Source organism: Mchenga conophoros, linkage group LG16 (assembly GCF_057382185.1).
Source record: "Mchenga conophoros isolate Kocher_MC1m ecotype Shallow Benthic linkage group LG16, M_conophoros_male_GT1.1, whole genome shotgun sequence".
Taxonomy (NCBI): domain Eukaryota; kingdom Metazoa; phylum Chordata; class Actinopteri; order Cichliformes; family Cichlidae; genus Mchenga; species Mchenga conophoros.
The window spans coordinates 19276795-19297243 of NC_140541.1; the positions used below are offsets into that span (position 1 = coordinate 19276795).

The 20449-nt window shown below is 40.4% G+C and overlaps 1 protein-coding gene across 1 annotated transcript; it reads left to right on the top strand.

The window, feature by feature from the left end:
- Positions 1–1178: 1178 nt before the first annotated feature.
- On the top strand, positions 1179–20036 carry LOC146556623 (cystathionine beta-synthase-like). Its single transcript, XM_085248501.1, has 15 exons — positions 1179–1209; positions 3780–4068; positions 4837–4943; positions 6590–6724; positions 6817–6896; positions 6966–7170; positions 7652–7743; positions 7895–8014; positions 8092–8176; positions 8259–8364; positions 9636–9713; positions 9817–9951; positions 18397–18505; positions 18602–18686; positions 19001–20036. The coding sequence occupies exons 2-15, from the start codon at positions 3782–3784 to the stop codon at positions 19123–19125; spliced, it is 1749 nt and encodes a 582-aa protein (XP_085104627.1). The 5' UTR covers positions 1179–1209; positions 3780–3781; the 3' UTR covers positions 19126–20036.
- The last annotated feature ends 413 nt before the right edge of the window (positions 20037–20449 follow it).

The following is a 20449-nucleotide window of genomic DNA, read 5'->3' on the forward strand; positions in this document are numbered from 1 at the left end:
TTTCAGGACCAGAAAATGGTCTCCAGGCGGCAAATGCTCCTCCTCTAGGCCGAAATAAGTGCATGTTGCCGGGGTAAGTCGCGACGATCACCGGGGCACGATCACCGGGGACTGCTTTTTCCAGCCCACACGTCCGATACCACGTGACAACAAATACGTCATTTCCTGTTGACTAAAAAAAAAAATGCACCCTCTCATGGTCCTAGGGACCAAAAACTGGTCCGCACGATCAGCGGGCGAATCCGCTGCTGCACGCCGGAAAAGAGGCGTCATTTCCGGCAGGTCTGTCCAAGCAGCCCGCTGTTTTCCAGCAGAGGTCAAATGTGAAGCAAGGGCGCCACCCGGTGGACAAATAAAAAAATTACAACTCTAAGGCCTGTAGTCCAAAACAAAACCTAAGCTGGAGACCTGACTTTCCCTTTGACCGTATTTTTTCTGGCGTGAAAAATAGCGTTTATAATGGGTTTCAATGGGACAATTTTTGTCCAAAGGGATAAAGGTGGATGCATTGCTGTAGCTTAGCCATTTTAGGCTAATTTAATGAATTTACACCACAATTAAACAAAAAAAGTAAAAAAAAAATTCTTTGACAAATTTGGCTTTAATCCACTCAACACAGTGAAAATGGTTTAAAACTAAAAATTCAAAAGACAATAAATGTCCTTAAGAGCCTCCAAGGGAAGGAGGAGTGTCTCCATGGAAACCTATGCTGTGACCATAACCTGCTCTGAAGCCGGTTGTAGTTTTAAGATTAGAGATCCGCTGGTATGAAATCACCCTACTGACCAATCAGCTCTCTGGAAAATAATTTAAAGTATTATCGCTCTATAAATACACGATGTCAAAATAGAGCATTTATTTGTGTTTGCTGACATCAAATTTGCCCAGATTCTGGATTTTGTTCCGCTTTAAACAACAAATGCATAAAGATTTAAAAATATATATATATATTTATTATAATCCCTAAAAGCATAACGCGACTTTACGATGGAGTTGTAATTTCAACAATATTGAATTCTATTAACCTCTTTCCCCGTGCTTCTAACCTCTTATAATATAGTTTTATCTCTCTGAAGTCAGTCGCACCGCTTGTGATTGGTCAGATTCTGCTAACGCCACCCCTTTCATGTGAACGCGCAGGGAAACCCAGGGTTAATCTATCGAGTTGATCGTGTGGCCGCTCATTGATTTGATTTGTGCAGGTTACAGGTAAGTTGATTCAGATAATGTGAAGATATCACCGAATGTGGCGAGCTAGCTTCGTTGTCCAGGACCCAGATGCTGGACTTTTGGGAGAGGACTGTTGTTCCATTGTTGTTTCATAGAGGATAAGTTGCTCGACAGTCCCGGGTCTTCTTTGTTGTATTCGTCATCATTATTTTTCATAATGCTCCAGATGTTTTCATTTGGTGAAAGGTCTGAACTGCAGGCCAGTTCAGCACGTGGACTCTTCTACTGTGAAGCCATGCTTGTTGTATAGATGCTGTATGAAGTTTAGCATTGTCTTGCTGAAATATGCAAGGCCTTCCCTGAAGAGGAGGGGGACATGTGCTCATCTGATCACAGAACAGTTTTCCACTTTGGCTCGGTCCATTTTGAACGATCTTTGGCTCAGTGAAAACAGCAGCATTTCTAGATCACGTTCACGCACTTTCTTTACACGATGGAGCTTTTGTGGTTGGTACAGTGAACTGCATTCACAGAAAGTTATTTCCATGTCTGCTTTTAATGCATTTCAAAGACCCAAACATCACGGGCATCCACTACAGATTTTCATACAGAACTTTCTCCAGATTCTCTGATTTTTTTTTTTTTTTTTTTTGACGATGCACGGTAGCAGCACTGTGAACAGCAATGATGCCAGAAACGTAGTATATATTCTTCATGCCACAATATATTTTAGGAGAGTGGCAGTTTTTGTGATTTTAAATCAAACAATCATTATGCGGTTGAAGCCCGGACCTTTAAATTCATTTAAATTAGGAATGCCCCATTTTCAGAGGCTTAAAATCTGTATCGATGTAAAATTACAGATTAAAAACACGTTAATTTGAAAATTAAGAAGTTATATACATGAAAGTTCTCAGAAATGGCTTCTTTGTAACAGTCAAAACCACATAAGCGTGAAACTGAAAGCCCACTGCTAAACCCTGCTGTGTGAGAGACTTCTTTGTATGTTTGGATAGTAACGGTAGAAAATATAGATACATTTTGAAGTAAAAAGAGTTCTATAAAAAGCATCCTGCGATCGCTGAACATTCATTGTAAGAAGCGTCCACGCTGCATGCTATTGGACATAAATGCTCAGGGGCAAGACCAATCACTGTGCGCTGATTGGCGGATAGGGACCTGAAAATAAAGCGCAGAGAACTCAGGTGTCCATCTGACAGCTGCAAGGGTTCATGTCCGGCACACAGGTGAGTGCACTGCCCTTTTCGTGTTGCTCAATATGAATGGCTTTAAACACAGCAGAGATTCAGTACTCTGGTGCACAGCTGTGGAAAGACTGGTTTTGTTCTTATTTCCAGGCTTTCCTGAACTCACTTGTGCGTTATCAGGAAAAACAGAGCCCAAGTTTACCTGCTGAGATGTTACGACGTTATTACAACGTTGTTTTTTTATGCTAGTCGTGAGCTATTGTTATGTCGGGAGAAAATATGAACACATTTAACTATATTTGACACTATTTTGACACTATTGACACTATTAAATTTAAAGGCCTTTTATCTATTAATTGTCTAGCTTGTAATTCCCAAAAACTGAAGTTGTATAATGTGAAACGAGGAATGGCTATCACTTTTTAAATTATTAAATAAATCGATTTGTTGTTTACTGAAGCAAATGCCAATCAGGGAGAATGTGTATCATAATTTTTCCAATTCATATTCATGTTTTGATTTTGATTCTGGAGCAAAAATGTGCTTTTGCTTGTTAGCCAGATGTCTAAAGCACTGCACTGTGGACAGTGTTGGGAAGGTTACTGTTAGGTATTTTAGTACCATGGTAGCATTTACTGGATATTGTTTTATAGTGACATTATACAGGAAAACTCTGTCATTCAATAAGGCCCCTTTGTTTTAGTTATTTTTCTCTTTGACCCAAGAATTGATGTGTGAGAATCACAGGCTGGTACAAGGTTGAAATACCACAGAGATCACTCCCTCAGCTACATTAGTTTCTTAATCTTTTAGGAGACGCCTGTTGAAGGCCAAATGGTTTGTTTCAGATTTCACTAATTTAAGAACTCTTTGTTTTGTGCCTTGAAAATATGTCGCTGAGATCATCACAATTGTAAAATACTCATATTTTGTATTTTAAATACATAACGGCGGTACATGTATTCCGTTACTCCCCAACACTGACTGTGGCGCTGTGATATAAATGAGCAAAAAGTATAAAAACCGATTAAACACTAGAAAATTATGTAGGACACCCCCCCCCCCCATATAAATAAATTGTACCAGACACATATTTTGTGCGGGTCAGTGCTGCTGCCTCACAGCAACACAGCTTAGGTTCAAGCCTGCTTTCTTGCTTGGGCCTGTCTGTGTGACGTGTATGTGGCCAGACTGTACCAGTGTGGGTTTTCTCCCACTGTCCAAAGACAAAGTTGGATAAATGGAATGTGGAGACAGAGACAGAAGAAGCAACAAATTCTTAAAATTATAATTGGAGGATATCAACCCAACTGTTTAATGCTAGTTGTCTTTGAATTAATGTATGGTTAGATAAAATAAAAAATACAGCTTGATGATAATATATGTCTCATCCCACTGCAGCCATGCCCTCTGTTTCTGGTGCTGCATCCTTGGAAGAAGTTCCTTCTCCTTGCACATCTGCAGCTAACCCAACAAATGCAGAAGTCACTTGTGCTACAGCAGCTGTGAACAGTTGTGACAGGTTATCTGCTGATGGTGAAGATAAGGATGAATCATTCACTGAGAGTCAGCTGGAGAACACAGACGAGACTCCTGATGAGACGAAGTGGATCCGTCCTGATTTGCCCAGCAGATGTACTTGGAAGCTGGGCGCGCCCATGTCAGAGTCGCCTCATAGCCACTCAGCATGGTAAGAGTCTGGAGAAATAAAGAGGTCGCTGTGTCTTTAAATAAAACTAGTGACTCTGTCTACTTACTTTTTGCAGCAGAGTTGAGTCACCAGCAATATTTAATTCTGATTTGACAAACAGATGTCACACATACACTGATGTGTCACTTTATTAGGTACACTTGTTCAACTGCTGGTTAATGCAAATATGTAAACCGCCAATCACATGGCAGCAACTCAGTGCATGTAAACACGATCTAGATGACCTGCTTAAGATCAAACAAAGCATCAGAATGAGGGAAAATGGTAATGTTTTTCCACCACATTCAGACGGCAGGGTTAGAATTTGATGTAAACAACATGAAAACATGGCTCCATCTTGCCATGTATCACATGTATCAGTGGTTCTGGCACTTTGTGTTGGTGGATTAGTGTACAGGGTTTTTTTTTTTTTTACACTTTTCCCTCTTTAGTGTTTGTAAAGCTCAGATGATCTCAGCTCACAGGTCACCACATCTCAATCCAAAAGAAAATCTTTGTGAGGTGATTGAATTGTGTGATAGTATCATGTCGACATGGGTCAAAATCTCTGAGGAATGTTTCCCGGGTTGGTTTTCAAGCCAGTTTTGAAAACCAACCCAGTGCTTGCAAGGTGTACCTAACAAATTGCCCAGTGAGTGTATGATGTGATGATATTTCTGACAATTCCACTAATTTTGGTTAAACTCTCATCAGATACATGAAATCCTGTATGGTATCTCCTAGTGTGTGTTATCTCTTACATTACAGCACCAAGCCCTCTGACATCCTCTCCAGCATCCTTGAGAAAATTGGACACACACCTCTGGTTCGCTTGAACAAAATCCCCAAAGAGTTTGGGCTCAAGTGTGATATCTGTGAGTAAAAGATGTGACAAATTATGTAAAAGTAAGAAGATGATTAAAAAAAAAAGACTTATTTTTGCTTACGGTTTTGCAAAATCTTTATTATTATTCTGCATTCAAGCAAATAAGTCTAATTGAAAGTTTGCTTGTAAAAGCAGAGGCTTGAATATTACACAACAGGGTAAGCTAATTAAATAAATAAGTAAAAAAGAAAGGAAAAGGAAACTTAGAGAAAGGTTCACATTTTTCATGCTTTAAGTTTTAGTACTATACAAAACAGATTTAAACAGAATTAACCTTTTAGAATATAAAACATGACATTAACCTTGATAAATAAATAACATGATCCTTAACCTGACTGCTATCCATGTACTTGTACTGCAAAGCTACAACTTTAATCCAAAAGATATGGGTTTATGGATATTTATGGATGTGAAATGTTAAGTTTTCTCTCTGAATAGTCCCCTTCGCTCACCCCAAAATGACGTTGATATGTCCTTGCAAGAAAATGAGCAGGAGTGCAGTCTTCTTATTTTCAGGATAGAAGATGCTTTAAATGTCCTAACAGCAGCTTTATTGTTCTCCCTCCTAAGCAGCGAGAAAGCTGATAAGTTTACTGTGTTTAGTGGGGTGAAAAAAACCTCTGCTTGGATGAGACTGTAGTTGAGCAGCAGCAGATTACAGAGTGACATCTCACCTGGCTTACCATATTTGTGTAAAAGAATGTCTTTTAGGGGATATGTTGTTAAGTTGATGCATCCGAGTGGAAGAGGTGCCGTTGTTTAATCTAGGGCTGTTGAACCCAGTGTGTCCCTCTTGGCTTCCTGCTCAGCTGTTAAAAAGGGAGCGTTGAAGTATCATGTAGCTGGTGGCCTTATGTTTTTTCACTGTGCAACTGTTGTTTTCTTGTATGAGGGGGCAGCTCGCTCCCCTGGATGGAGAGGTGAGACTGAAAGACTCTTTGTTCTGTCATCCAACAGAGTAAAAAGAAAACCTTTGCAAATAAAATGCAGCTCTAAACTTGAGAAATAATAGAGTTTATATTTGTTCCGGTACCTTAACAACATGTTGTTGCTGATGCAGTAGCTGGCAGGCATGTCATTATCCCTGTGTTGCTATGAGTTTGCAAAAGAGCAGATCCAGATCTCACACTCCACAAATTGAATTTCCTAATTCCTTCAAACACAGTCAGTCAGGATTACAGAGGGAGATCTGACATGAACTGTTCTCTGTGGAAATAAAAGAGGTGGACTGGCATAGACACGCACTTTCAGCAGGACAAATAATAGCAAAGTAAAAACTAGATTCTCGTGGGAACCAGAATCTAGTTACAGATGACAGAAGCATGCTTTTCATACTTGTTAACCTTTTAGCGGGTGATTGGGGAGCCATCTAAGTTTAGAGTTTTATATAGAGGTTTTATTTCAAAAGCTTTAAGATGTTTCCTCTCAAATTACCAACCATAGATGGGTCGTCAGTGACCTGGTAAAGGTTAATAGATTAACTATTATTCTTCTCTCTGCACTGGTTCAGTCCTAGTTATTTACAATGCATATTAAATTTGTCACGCATTATCTAATGCAAACCTTTTGGATTAACTTTGAACACTCCCTGATGCAATATATCTTTTTTTGTTTTTAATGGGTGACTGTGTTTAGTGGCCAAGTGTGAGTTCTTCAATGCAGGAGGCAGTGTGAAAGACAGGATCGCCCTGCGCATGGTGGAGGACGCCGAGAGAGCCGGGGTCCTTAAACCAGGAGACACCATCATCGAGCCCACCTCTGGAAACACGGGTACATCAGTTTGAGCGAATGAGCTGACGGCTGTATTATAACTATATAATGAAGGAAAAAGGTCATTTAAATAAATCTTGCTCTTTGTGCAGGTATTGGCCTCGCCCTCATAGCTGCAGTAAAAGGCTACCATTGCATCATTGTGATGCCTGAGAAGATGAGCATGGAGAAGGTAAGTAGCTCTGTTTCTTCTTTTCAATGTGAGGAATGTATTGAAGTCTCATCCTCTCCTGTGTCCTAGGTGCATGTCCTGCAAGCTCTCGGGGCAGAAATTGTCCGCACACCCACAGCTGCAGCTTTTGATTCACCAGAGTCTCATATACGTACGGCCTGGCGTCTGAAGAACGAGATCCCCAACTCGCACATCCTTGACCAGTATCGCAATGCAAGCAACCCCCTGGCTCACTACGACACCACGGCTGAGGAGATACTGGGGCAGTGTGATGGTTCGAGCTGATAGAAACTCTGATTTTTGATGCATCTTCTAGCTTGAAGTTGAATTTTTTCAAGAAATGACCCCCCACACCATTAAACCACCACCACCTTAAACCATTAACACAAGATGATCTTATCTTTTATGCCAAATTTTGACCTTACCCTTCGAATGTGGCAGCAGAAGTTTCCCATTCACTCCTGTCAGTGACACCCAGTGTGGTCTTCTGCTGCTGTAGCACAAGATTTGTCTTGTGCAAACAGAGATGATCTTTTGCAGACCTTAGTTGTAACAAGTGATGATTTGCCTACAATTTCATGGTGTGTATTTTATATTTCCTGGAACTTAGATCTATACGTCAAACTGACATGAATGAAGGAAGGCGTAAATAGTTTTTCCTGTAACTGCGAATCCTCATGGAACAGGTGTTTATTTGAATCCCAAAAATATATGTTTTTTGTAGTTTGGAAAAGAAAATGTGTTTCTGTTTTTAGGTAAATTGGATATGTTGGTGGCCGGAGCCGGCACGGGCGGCACACTCACTGGTGTTGCTCGAAAGTTAAAGGAAAGATGTCCAAATGTCAAGGCGAGATTCCCAACCCACTTATCTAGAATCTGAAATAAAAGTTTTGTTTTTCTGAAATTTATATTAATCAGTGAAGCAATCCGTATATTGGCAGCTCCAACCCTGCACCGTTTGCAGCCTCTTTCCTCAGTTCTCATCTCTGTTTTTTTAGATAGTCGGTGTGGATCCTGAAGGCTCTGTTCTGGTTGGCTCAGAGGAGAAAAGTGAAAAGGTTCCATTTGAAGTGGAAGGTATTGGATATGACTTCATCCCCACAGTACTGGACAGATCTGTGAGTATTTTTGTTAACGTGCACATTTGTAAAGTGAGTATTTTTGCTAAACGCCCGTCTCTGTTGAATCTGCACAGATTGTGGATGTCTGGTACAAATCAACCGACACAGAAACGTTCCTTATGTCCCGCAAACTGATCAGAGAGGAGGGTCTTTTGTGCGGTAAGTTCATATCAGTGAGTTGTGGTATGTTATGAGCAACCTCAGTTTGCTCTAAATGATCGATTTGCCTGTTTTGCTGAAGGTGGCAGCTCTGGCTCAGCGATGGCAGCAGCTGTGAAGATGGCTCAGCAGCTGGAGGAGGGGCAGCGCTGCGTGGTCATCCTGCCTGACTCTGTCCGCAACTACATGTACGAGACACAATGGCAGATACACTTTGAATCCAGTGAGAGTCTGGAGTGCTCACAGGCCTTCATGCCTTCAAAAATACAGTTGTGGGCAGACGTTTACATGCACTCATCATGCCCATGAACATCAATACTTTTTAAATAGGGGTGACGTTAGGACTTTTCAATGGTCATTTCACAAGTTTGCTATTTCCATTCCAAAACCAGTTTGGATGTGTGTTTGTGTCCTGCTGGAACACCTTAATGTGTCCAGGTTTTATCAGGTCAAGTTTATCTAGCTGCTAATTTGATGTAAAGTTTCAGAATTTAGAGGTAGTTTTCCTTCTTCATTATTTGTGCATCCATACACACTACTGGGCGCAAAACACCCTTGAGCATGAACAGATGCTATAATCTTCTTTGTTGTGAAAGCCTCCGCTTTATTCCTACAAATACACCTCTTGTTACTGGCCGAATAGCTCAGTTTTTGTCCCTTCTGATCATAAAACGTTGCTTCAGAAGGCATTTGGCTTGTCTATGTGGGGCAGCTGCTCTTTTCAGTTGAACTTGAAGCTGCTGATTTTGGGCCAGGGGCTGGTACGTATACTTTTGATCCTGCGTGGATTAGAGAGAAAATGTATTAAAATTTCTGCTTCCATTCTTGTTTTTTTTTTAGATGATTAAAGATGTATGCTTTATAATCTTTCCCCATTTAAAAAGAACATTTTAATGAAATCTTTAAAAGCCAGTGAATGAACATATGTACCAAATTTAACCACAGACCATCCAACAGTTTTTAGCTTTGTCCTCAAAAATGTGTAAATGTGTGTAGAAATGATTCAGTCCATTGAACAGTTTAGAGATCTTCATGGTTTCAAAGAGTTGGACTCTCTTCCTCTGAGCTATGTCTGGCTAAAAGCAGTAATCATGTGGCTCCCACCAGCCATTAGTTAGACAAGAATTTAACATAAAAGCACTTTCTTTTGAAACCCTTTGTGTGGATGTTTTTCCCATTATTAAGGACAGAACAGCAGTGACAGGAAATGAGAGAGAAAGAGACACATGTGTTTCAACTAGGATGCTTTCTTTCTTTCTTTTATTTTTACAGCCATTTCCTATCCCTAAAATAACCAATAAATCCCACAATAAAGCTGTCAGCATTAAAAAAAGAAAAACTGACGTAAAGCAGTGATGCAGCTGATAAATAACAGATTGTCTAGAGTCAGATGTGTTTTAGGTGGAACCCTGGCTGAACTTTAGCACACTTCTTCAAACTCACCCGTATCTTCCCGCAGGTCAAAGTTCCTGAGGGATCAGTGGATGTGTGAGAAAGGCTTCCTCTGCTTGGACGCTCAAATGGACCCAAAACCCTGGTAAAAAACAACAAAAATCCGCAAATCAGCTATAGCTTATACCCCTCAGAGGAGGTATGACGGGGCAGGTTGGTGTTAAAACCTCTGTTTTTCCGTCTTGCAGGTGGTGGAACCGGACTGTTCAGAGTCTACACCTGTCTGCCCCCCTCACCATCACACATTCTGTGTCCTGCCAGAAAACCATTGAGATCCTAAAGGAGAACTCACTGGGTCAGGCACCAGTCGTCACTGAGTCAGGGTATGTCTCTTCTTCTCAATATCAGGTTAGTATTATAAATGCTCTGTTTGGATATGACCTTGTATAAACAGGAAGAGGACAGGAACTTCCAGCATAAACACAAACAGTGGTCTCCATGGAGATTTCAGGGAAACAGATCTCATCCTCTGTATCGTCATCTTCGCTCGTGCAGAGCAGCTAAATGCTCGGCAGATGTTCCACAGTAGTTTGATCTCAGGATTTCACACTGAAACGTGGCTCTGTTCTCGAGTTGATGGTGGAAATTGAATTTCGGGATGACATCACAGTGTCAGGAAGAGATTCTAACACTTTGTCTGTGACCTTTGTCTTGTCTGATCTTTTTGTCTTATTTTCATCTTTATATAACTACCCAACTGAAATATTTTTAAACATAAATAATATGAACATGTGAAGCTTGTATTTCCCACAGCTTTTAAAACCTCAGTGATTATTTATGTTTTTATTAACACTTCCAGCAGTGTTGCTCACTTGTAGTCAGAGATGTTAAACTTTGCAGGGATGTAGTTTAAAGATGTGTGTGGGCAGTTGGACGTCTGATGGGTATATACACATACATTACAACCCTGTCCCTCCAGTGTAAATCCCCATGTGAGGTAGCTTTATTTGAGTGTGTAACCATATAAGTTGGATCTCGTCTCAAGATAAACTCTAGTTAAAAACGACATTGATTAATCGTCCAGTTTGGTTACCCATTTTTTAATCTTGACATTTGGTGGACATAAGCAGGCAGAGACACAATGGGTTTGTCGCGGCCTTTTACGTTCCAAACACCAAAAAAGTCCAAGAAAAGGCCGTGGGTGGCAACGGGAGGTTTGTTTTAGAACGCACTTCTGACTCCATTGTTTAAAAATCATATGTGGTTTATTTCGTGCAAAATTATAAACAATAATCAACCAAATAACTTCTTAAAACTTAAAATTAAACGAAAGCTAATTTAATTTGCTTTAACAACTTCAAAAGTGGTCAAAAAATCATTTTCTAACCCTCCCGTCTTCCCATCTGACATTTGGCAAACAAAAAACGAAAAACCTCTTTACCACACCCATCCAGGGTGCTCTTAATCTCTTGATTAATGGGAGGGTCCATAAGCTAATAAACCAATCACTTTCCAAAAGCTTCTCCAATAAAATTAATTACAAATTTACATAACAAAACCAGGTCAGAATATTCTTACACCTTTAAAGAAAAAACAAAAATGAATACAAATTGCATTTTGCATTTTATAAACATTCAACAAAAATGGCCACAACATTCCGGCCCCTAATTCCTGTGTAACATGAATTATATCTGTCTAAGTGGCCATCACAAAATGCAATACCAATAATTTTCTTCAGTAGTCCATCCGTATAAGTCTTCTTAAAAACCAAACAAAAGGAAAGGTCAATGTTCTATGATTTCAAGTCTCTGTTGTTCATGTGTTTGCTTTGTGTGTATTCAAAAAAGGTGTATGTTGCATAATGGAGTGTAGAGCAAAGTGAGTGTCAGTGTAAATGTAGAGCCAGAGGTTCCAGAACTTGGCTCAGTTGGAGGCAAACATTCATTGTTTCCTCTAGATGGCCTCCACCAGGAGACATATTTTGTTGATTGGCCTCTCCAGCTCATTTGTTCGTGTCTTAACTCTAACACGGCGAACTACTCCGTGTGCATCAGCCATGGTTTCAGTGATGCGGCCAATGGGCCAAGAATTTCTTGGTGCAGCTCCATCAACAACAAGCACAACATCACCAATGCAAAAGTTCCTACGAATCTTGTTCCATTTCTGTCGTTCCTGCAACATAGGAAGGTATTCTTTCACCCACCTTTTCCAGAATAGATCCACAATATACTGGGCTTGTTTCCATCGTCTTCGCAGATACAGATCCTCTTTTTTAAATAAACCTGGTGGCAGCACAGGTTTGCCTTTTAACTGGAGCAAGTGATTTGGAGTAAGAGCTTCTACATCATTGGGATCGTCAGAAGAAGGTGTGATTGGGCGGTCATTCAGTATAGCCTCCACTTCACAAAAAACTGTATGCAAGGTTTCATCATCTAGTACTTGCTGGTTTGTGATAGAGCATAATATTCTCTTCATTTCTTGCACCAAGCGCTCCCATACTCCACCATGATGGGCCCCATAGGGCGGGTTAAAGGTCCACTTTATGCCATCCTGTGCTAAGCCTTTTTGGATTTTACTTTGGTTTAGCTCTAACATAGCTTGTTTTAACTCACGATTCGAGCTGACAAAGTTGGTTCCATTGTCTGACCGGATTTCTTTGACCTGTCCTCTACGGCAGATGAATCTCCTGATGGCATTAATGCAGGAGCCTGTATCAAGAGAATGTGCCACCTCAAGGTGGATCGCACGACAGGTTAGGCATGTGAAGAGAACTCCATACCTCTTAACAAGACTCCTGCCTCTCTTTACTTCCATTGGTCCAAAATAATCAACACCAACATAAGTAAATGGTGGAAGATCAGCTGAGATTCTGTCAATAGGAAGATCAGACATTTTCTGCTCACCTGGCTTTTGCCGTTGTCTTTGACACACTATGCAATCTTTGATTATTTTTCTAGCTGCTGAATTAGCATGAGGAATCCAGTACTGACGGCGAAGTGTTGAAAGCATGTGATTTCTTCCTCTGTGACCAATCTTTTCGTGAATATGCTGAAGAATAAGCTTTGAAACATGGCTTTCTTTTGGCAAAATTGCCGGATGTTTTGTTTCCTCAGGTAAATCCGCTTTGCTCAGTCTTCCACCCACTCTCAAGACACCATTAGCAACTACAGGATCAAGCTTATACAGATGACTTGACTTCCTTACAGTGCCAGAGTTTAGGGCAGTCATTTCGTCAGCAAAACGTTTTCTCTGCACAAAGCTCACTATAGCTTCCTCAGCCTTGGACAAATCCTCAGTTTTGAGCAGAGGGTTCCATTTATCATCTTGCTTAACACATATTTGACTTCCACAGTGCGTGCCCAGCAACTTCTGTCTTTTCCTTGTTTGCAGTTTAAGTCTTTCTTTTACTTTCAGGATCCATGCCACACACCTTTTTAATTTTGTCCAGCTGGAGAAGTACAACAGCAGCTTAGTAGTGGGACACACATCTTCTTTCAGCACAGCTGCACACAACACTTTTACTTCTGGGTCAGCTTCCAAATGGACAGATACACAATTCATGCCTACAGGCCAGTGAACAACAGGTTTACTGAGAAATTCTGGACCATTGATCCAGGTGGAAGATTTCAGGAAACAGCCAACTGTCATTCCTCGAGAGGCTGCATCAGCTGGATTCAGCTTTGAACTGATGTACCTCCACTGCTCAACTTTTGTCAAAGCATGAATGGTGGAAACTCTATTAGCTACATACGTTTTGAACCGTGTGGTTGTGTTTGCAATGTACTGTAGCACAGTTGTGCTGTCAGACCAAAAGACTGACTCACTCAGATTAAGATTGAGTTCAACTGATAGCATTTTGTCCAAGCGCACAGCTAAAACTGCAGCAGCCAGCTCAAGACGTGGGATGGTGACTTGTTTTAACGGCGACACCCTTGCTTTACCAATAATAAAGGAAACACACACTTCCTGCTTGCTATTAGATAGCCTAAGATATGATACAGCACCATACCCAGTTTCACTGGCATCACAAAAGTGATGCAGCTGTGCATTTTTTATCTCCACAAATCCTTTGGGTGTGACACATCTACTAATACTAAACTTGTTAAGAAGAACTAAATCCTCAACCCATTTTTGCCAAGTTTGTGCCATTTCTGCTGGTATTGTCTCATCCCAGCCAAACCTCAGTTTACATAGATGTTGCAGAATTTGTTTTGCAGGCAGAATGACTGGAGCTAAGAAACCCAAAGGGTCGTAAATGGAGCTGACATTGGACAGAATACCACGTCTTGTAAGTGGTTTGTTCTTGTTCGCAATACTGAATGTGAAAACATCACGTTCAACATCCCATTGCACACCGAGAGCTCTTTCTGTGGGTAGCTGATCCCGACTAAGGTCCAGCATCTTTACACCTGTGGCTCTATTTTCCTCCGGGATCTGACAGAGGACAGAGCGATCACTACATACCCACTTATTGAGCTTAAATCCCCCCTTGGCACACACTTCAGTAAGCTGCTGATAAAGTGAGATGGCCTGCTCAACAGACTGAGTAGATTTAAGACAGTCATCTACATAGAAACTATGCCTGATTGTATGTATAACCTCCTCTGGGTACAGATGTTGGTTGTCATCAGCAGTCTTTAGTAGTGCATAGGTGGCACAGCTGGGGGAGGATACTGCACCAAAAATGTGGACTAGCATTCTATGTTCCACCAGCTGTTTTGTGATGTCACCATCGGGCCACCAGAGAAAACGTAAAAAGTTTACGTGTTCCTCAGCTACTCTGACCTGATGAAACATCCCTTTAATGTCTGTCATAAGTGCTATTGGACCCTGCCGAAAGCGAATCAGCACACCTAATAAAGTGCTAGTCAGATCTGGGCCTTGTAATAGCTCTTTGTTCAGTGATGTTCCAGAAAATGTTGAAGCACAATCATACACAACACGCAGTGTTTTCTTGCGGGGGTGGTAGACCCCATGATGAGGCATATACCACACCTTCCCTTCCTCATTCTTCAACTGTTCTTGTGGTATGATTTCTGAATGTCCCTCCATACTAACATTGTGCATGAATTCTTTGTATTCTTCAAAGAATAACTGATCCTTCTGAAACCGTTTTAGCAGATATTGCGCCCTCTGCTGAGCCACCTGCTTGTTGTTTGGCATTCTTACTTCAGGTTTATGAAAGGGTAATTTCAAGTAATAATGGCCATCCTTAAGTACAGCTGACTCTGACATTATGTTCATGAACTGTTTATCTTCTACAGACATTTCTGCACGCTCATTACACTGGTTCTCCACAAAATCTTGATTATACTGCTTAACCAGCATTTCCTCTAAACTACTTATAGAAATGCGGTTTACCTGAACAAAACTAGCATCATGCTCATCCTTTTCACTACCCTGATTGAGTGGCCCATTGACAACCCAACCGAGACGAGTTAGCACAGCATAGGGTCCATTACCCTCACTGTTAATGATTCTCCAAGGTTCCAGCGCTTTGGGAGAATTTACACCAATAAGCAGCCCAATGCCAGCATTTATCGGTGTCAACTCAACATCCTTTAAGTAAGGCCATTTTCTTAAGTTTTCTTCTTTAGGGATATTTTCTTTAGTGACAGGAATAACCTTTTGAGTGTACACATCAGGCAACCTCAAATACTCATTCTGTTTCAAAGCAGCTACTTCCATACCAAAAAGTTTATAGCTACTTACTGGCCTTTCCTGACCCATAGTCTTTAACATGATTTCCACTTTTTTTCCAGATGCATTTAACTGCATCATCAACGCCTCAGTGCAAAAAGTTGCAGAGCTGCCGGGATCAAGAAAGGCGTACGTCTCCACAACCTTCGTCCCATTTTCCAACTTCACTTTTACTGGAACAACTGACAAGGCACATTCATTAGCCCCGGCCCCAGTATGGCTACCAAAGTTCAAAGAAACAAGAGCATTTGAGACTGATGATTCCTTACATTCAGCTTTAGCTGCTTGCCACTGCCGTTCTTTTGAGTCTATGTGAAGAACAGTAGGGTGATTTTTGTTACAGGTGTGGCACGTCAAACGATGTGGACAAGCTTTACTCATGTGGCCTCTCTTTAAGCAACCAAAGCATAAACCTTTACTCTTAAGGAATGTCACCTTTTCTTTGTTGGCTTTTAGTTTGAATGAGTCACATACGTCCAAAAAATGAGTTTGGTCACAAAACAAGCACCGAGTTTGATCTAACCCTTTATCTTCATGGCTTATCTGAGTCCGTTCCGGTTTGTGTTTGTCATTGATCTGTTCTGAAACTACAGCAACAGAAGTAGCAAAGCTACTGCTTTTAGTTTTAAGCGGTGTCTTTGATGGTTTTGAAGCCATCTTTTCTTTTGTGTTTTGACTTTCTCCAAAAACAGGATCTAATGCAGCTCTTGTTTGCTTTTCAAGAAAATCTGCGATCGCACTTTTCTGTTATATCAACGATTATTAGTCGCCATTTATCACGAAGTCTAAAAGGCAACTTTGAAACAAGAATCCTCATATTGGTTGAATTTTCCAGCTCATCAAGAAACCCAGCTTCATCCATTGTGTTGAAGCAGCTTCTTAGAAAGAATGTGTAAGCTCGTAATGCTGAAGCATCATCAGACTTTAAAACTGACCAGTTAAGAGCCTTGTCTATAAATGCAGACGTTATCTTTGCTCTGTTACCAAAGTTCCACTCAAGCTGCCTTTTTGCCTCAACATAAGCTGTCTGTGGACTCATGTGCATACAACTTCTCACTAAAATTCTGGGCTGTCCTGTAGTAAACTGTTCTAAATAATAAAGCCTATCCTGCATATTATCAGTTTTAGTTTCTATTCCTTGTTCAAAAGCCTTAAGAAAGGATCTAAAACGCAAAGGATCACCACCAAAAACAGGAATGTCTATAGCTGGAAGCAGTGACAACCTCTGTTGGTTTACAAGCATCTGAGTAATTTCATTTTGCTTTGTCATAATCTCTATTAGGGCACTGCTGTGAACATCAACCTGTGAAGAGATTGGCCTTGGGCTTTCCCCTTCTGGTTTGACCTTAGCAGGTGCATGTGTCTCTAGGGGCATTGGCAAAGGAGAATGAACTAAAGGGGCTTTCTTTGTTCTTGGAGCCTTTCGAGCTGTAGCAGCAGGTATGAACTCAGTAGATGTTCCAGAAGGCGCTGTAATCCCGCCTTCTGATTCAACCTCAGCCCTGGATGCAAGGCTCTGCCGATCCTGAGCAGAGGTGAGAATTTGCCTTTTTGCATCAGCCTTAACCAACTTAGTTCTTAGAGCCAATGCTTCTTTTCTTGCTTTTAATTGAACTTCTTCCAGTTCGAGCGCATGTTTTTCTTGCAGTGCGTCCACCTCCGCTTTTAAATCAGAATCAGAATCAGAATGGGGTTTATTGCCAAATGTTGAGCAGGTTTACAACATTAGGAAATTGCTGCGGTGCTTCAGTGCAAACAAAAAGCGGCTCTTTCCACTTCAGCTTCCATCAGCGCCATTGAAGCCGCACGCGAGCTTTTACTCCTTAAACTTAAGGCTGCAGTAACATTACTGGGCGCTTTACTAGAGCCCTTGCTGACAGGTTTAGCAACTCGTTCAGAAATCCTGTCGCTCGCTTCTTGCGCTACTTGTGAGACACTATCATGCGGCGCAATGTCACTGTCATGAGATGCTACCTTTGATTCAACATTAGAGGCTGCAACTTCATCCTTTTGTGGATCAGGGTCTGCATTTATCCAAGTGTCGATTTCATGCAGAAAGTCTTTAAAACTGCTCAGCTTAGGTTCATACCAATCGCTGTGATCTGTTTCCTTTTCATCATCGTTCAGCAATTTTTGAACTGAAGTCTGTAAGTCCATAAACTCTCCCAAATAATCATTAAATGTTCTCATGTGTTCATCTATGGAGGCTTTTGATTCTCCAGCATCAATGAGAGCATTAATGTCATTTCGTTTTCTTGTCAGAACGCCAAGCTTCGCTCTGCGTTTTTTAATTAAATTAAAAAGCTCTCTTTCTTGTTCCTCCATTTTAACCAGAAAATTCGTTTCACAAGGTCCAAAAGATAATTGTTTAATACAAATGTTTCAAGTTGCAGCTCAGCATCTCGGTTGATCCAAACAAAGTTTCGCTTTTACTCACGAACTTTGCGTCATTTCTTTTCAGTCCATTCTGCGAAGATCCAGTCTTCCAAGTCCAATCTTGCAAGCTTTTCCATCTTCCAAGTTGACATCCAAGCGAGTCAAAAGGATTTTTTGACTTAAATGTCGCGGCCTTTTACGTTCCAAACACCAAAAAAGTCCAAGAAAAGGCCGTGGGTGGCAACGGGAGGTTTGTTTTAGAACGCACTTCTGACTCCATTGTTTAAAAATCATATGTGGTTTATTTCGTGCAAAATTATAAACAATAATCAACCAAATAACTTCTTAAAACTTAAAATTAAACGAAAGCTAATTTAATTTGCTTTAACAACTTCAAAAGTGGTCAAAAAATCATTTTCTAACCCTCCCGTCTTCCCATCTGACATTTGGCAAACAAAAAACGAAAAACCTCTTTACCACACCCATCCAGGGTGCTCTTAATCTCTTGATTAATGGGAGGGTCCATAAGCTAATAAACCAATCACTTTCCAAAAGCTTCTCCAATAAAATTAATTACAAATTTACATAACAAAACCAGGTCAGAATATTCTTACACCTTTAAAGAAAAAACAAAAATGAATACAAATTGCATTTTGCATTTTATAAACATTCAACAAAAATGGCCACAACAGGGTTAGTCTTCTCGTCACCTGAGTCTGATGGGAGTTTGTGGGTTTTGTGTATTTCCACAGGGCCATCCTGGGAATGGTGACTCTGGAAACCATTCTGTCCTCTCTGTTGGCGGGGAAGGTTGAACTTTCAGCGGCTGTCAGCGCGGTGCTCCTCAAAGCCTTCAAACAGGTCAGTCAGAGAATGCAGAGCTCTTCATGGCGACCTTTGATGACATAATGAACGTTTTTACACGCTTGTTTAATCTTCCTCCACTTGTGCTTTCAGGTGCACCTGACAGACGACCTGGGGAAGCTTTCCCATATCCTCAAAACTGATAACTTTGCCCTGGTGGTTCACAATCAAACGCAATGTGAGAAAATCCATTTCCTAAATAGTGTTTATGCAGGACATTTATGTGCAGATCATTTTTATAATGAGCTGTTTATTGCATGGTTGATAAATGTCATTCACAAAGCTTCATTTTGGTTGTGACACCCAAAGACACTGATTTACAATCACACATTTGCATTCTCCTGGATCATGTTCACATATGGCTCTTTCTTTCCATCATTGAGCTAAAACCTGTATTTGTGGACGACATGGGAAACTTTGTTCATGAGCCTGTGCAGTAAACAAACCACAACAGTCTTCTGTGTTTAACAGGAGTTTTGTGTCTCTGTGCAGACGGGGTCGATGGGTCGGCCCTCCAGAGGGAGATTTTATTTGCTGTCGTGACAGCGATTGACCTTCTCTCCTACATCACCAGACACCAGGGGCAGGACTGCAACCATCAAAGTCAGGCAGTGTAACCCAGTGACTGTGTCCTGTTTAACATGGATTTTACTTCCTGTTCATTGAGGGACAGCAAACGATCACCTGTAGTGTCACTGAAATAATCATAATAATAATGATGATGATAATAATAATAGAGCTCCAGAGAGGACAGAGAAGTTGTAAAGCACTATTCAGAGCTATCTTTGTTCTTTTTTTAAACACTGTGCATCTTGTAATGAGTGAAAAATCTCCAGTTAAAGGGCAGCTTAGTTTTTTTTTTGGAGGGACGTTACCATCATCTTTCTGGAACTGACTCTTTTCTCTTACAATACAGTAAAAATATTTCTATTCTTTCTTTTTTTCCTGCCACACATAATGTCTTTTTTAAGTGTGGTGCCTTTGTGTTTAGTGTTTTTTCTTTTTTTGTACATGTTTTTATCAATTTGCTTTATTTGCTCCGTGTAAGTCACTTAGCATTAGCCAAGAAGTTAGTTTATACATTTAAAAACTAGCAAACCAACATAACCTAAATTTGACTAAGAGAAGCCTACGTTGATAAAATAGTTTATTATGTTGTATAAATGAATATAGATACAATTATGTCCAGAAGTATGATATAAACAGAGGCATATTATGTTTCTTCTGTGTACCTCACAATGCAAAGCATATAACATCATGACAATGTTATTGGTCAGTTGCAATGTTGATCATGGACCAATATTATGATGATGATGCAGAAACGGCACCAATAGGAGATATCAGATGTTGTTGGTGTTGTGCCAAAAAAGCCAAACAATGATTTCTGCTGTTCTCGTGTGCTTTTATGTCTAATATTTACTTACGTTGTAATTAGACTGTAGTGAACGGGGTTTATTATGTGGTTATATAGAAAATAAAGAAATAACCTGTTTTGCAAACATTTTATGACTCAGTATAATCAATCTAGTTCTTTTTGGTCTCTCAGCGTGTTCACAGAAATTGGATTTTTTTATTTTATTTCAGCTGCCCTCATGGCCGGATCACTCTTGAATAAAAACATTTTTAATGTTGGTGAGACATTAAAATTAAAAGGAAATATAACAGTGAATACACAAAAAATTGTTATCGCTGAGTCAAAATGACTTGATATTATATGTTTGGCATATCTTAGATGCCAGCAATCATTTATAACTGTTTAAATTCCAACAATCATCTTTATGGCAAATATTGGAAATCAGTTTTTGACACACTACCAGCACACAGGTTTGTGTCTTTCTGCAGACAGGGAGTGCAAATGGTATGTTTTAATCTGATTCAATTTATCTTGAATTTCTAAACAGCGGAGGAAGATATATTCGTTCATGTGTATGGAGGTGGGCG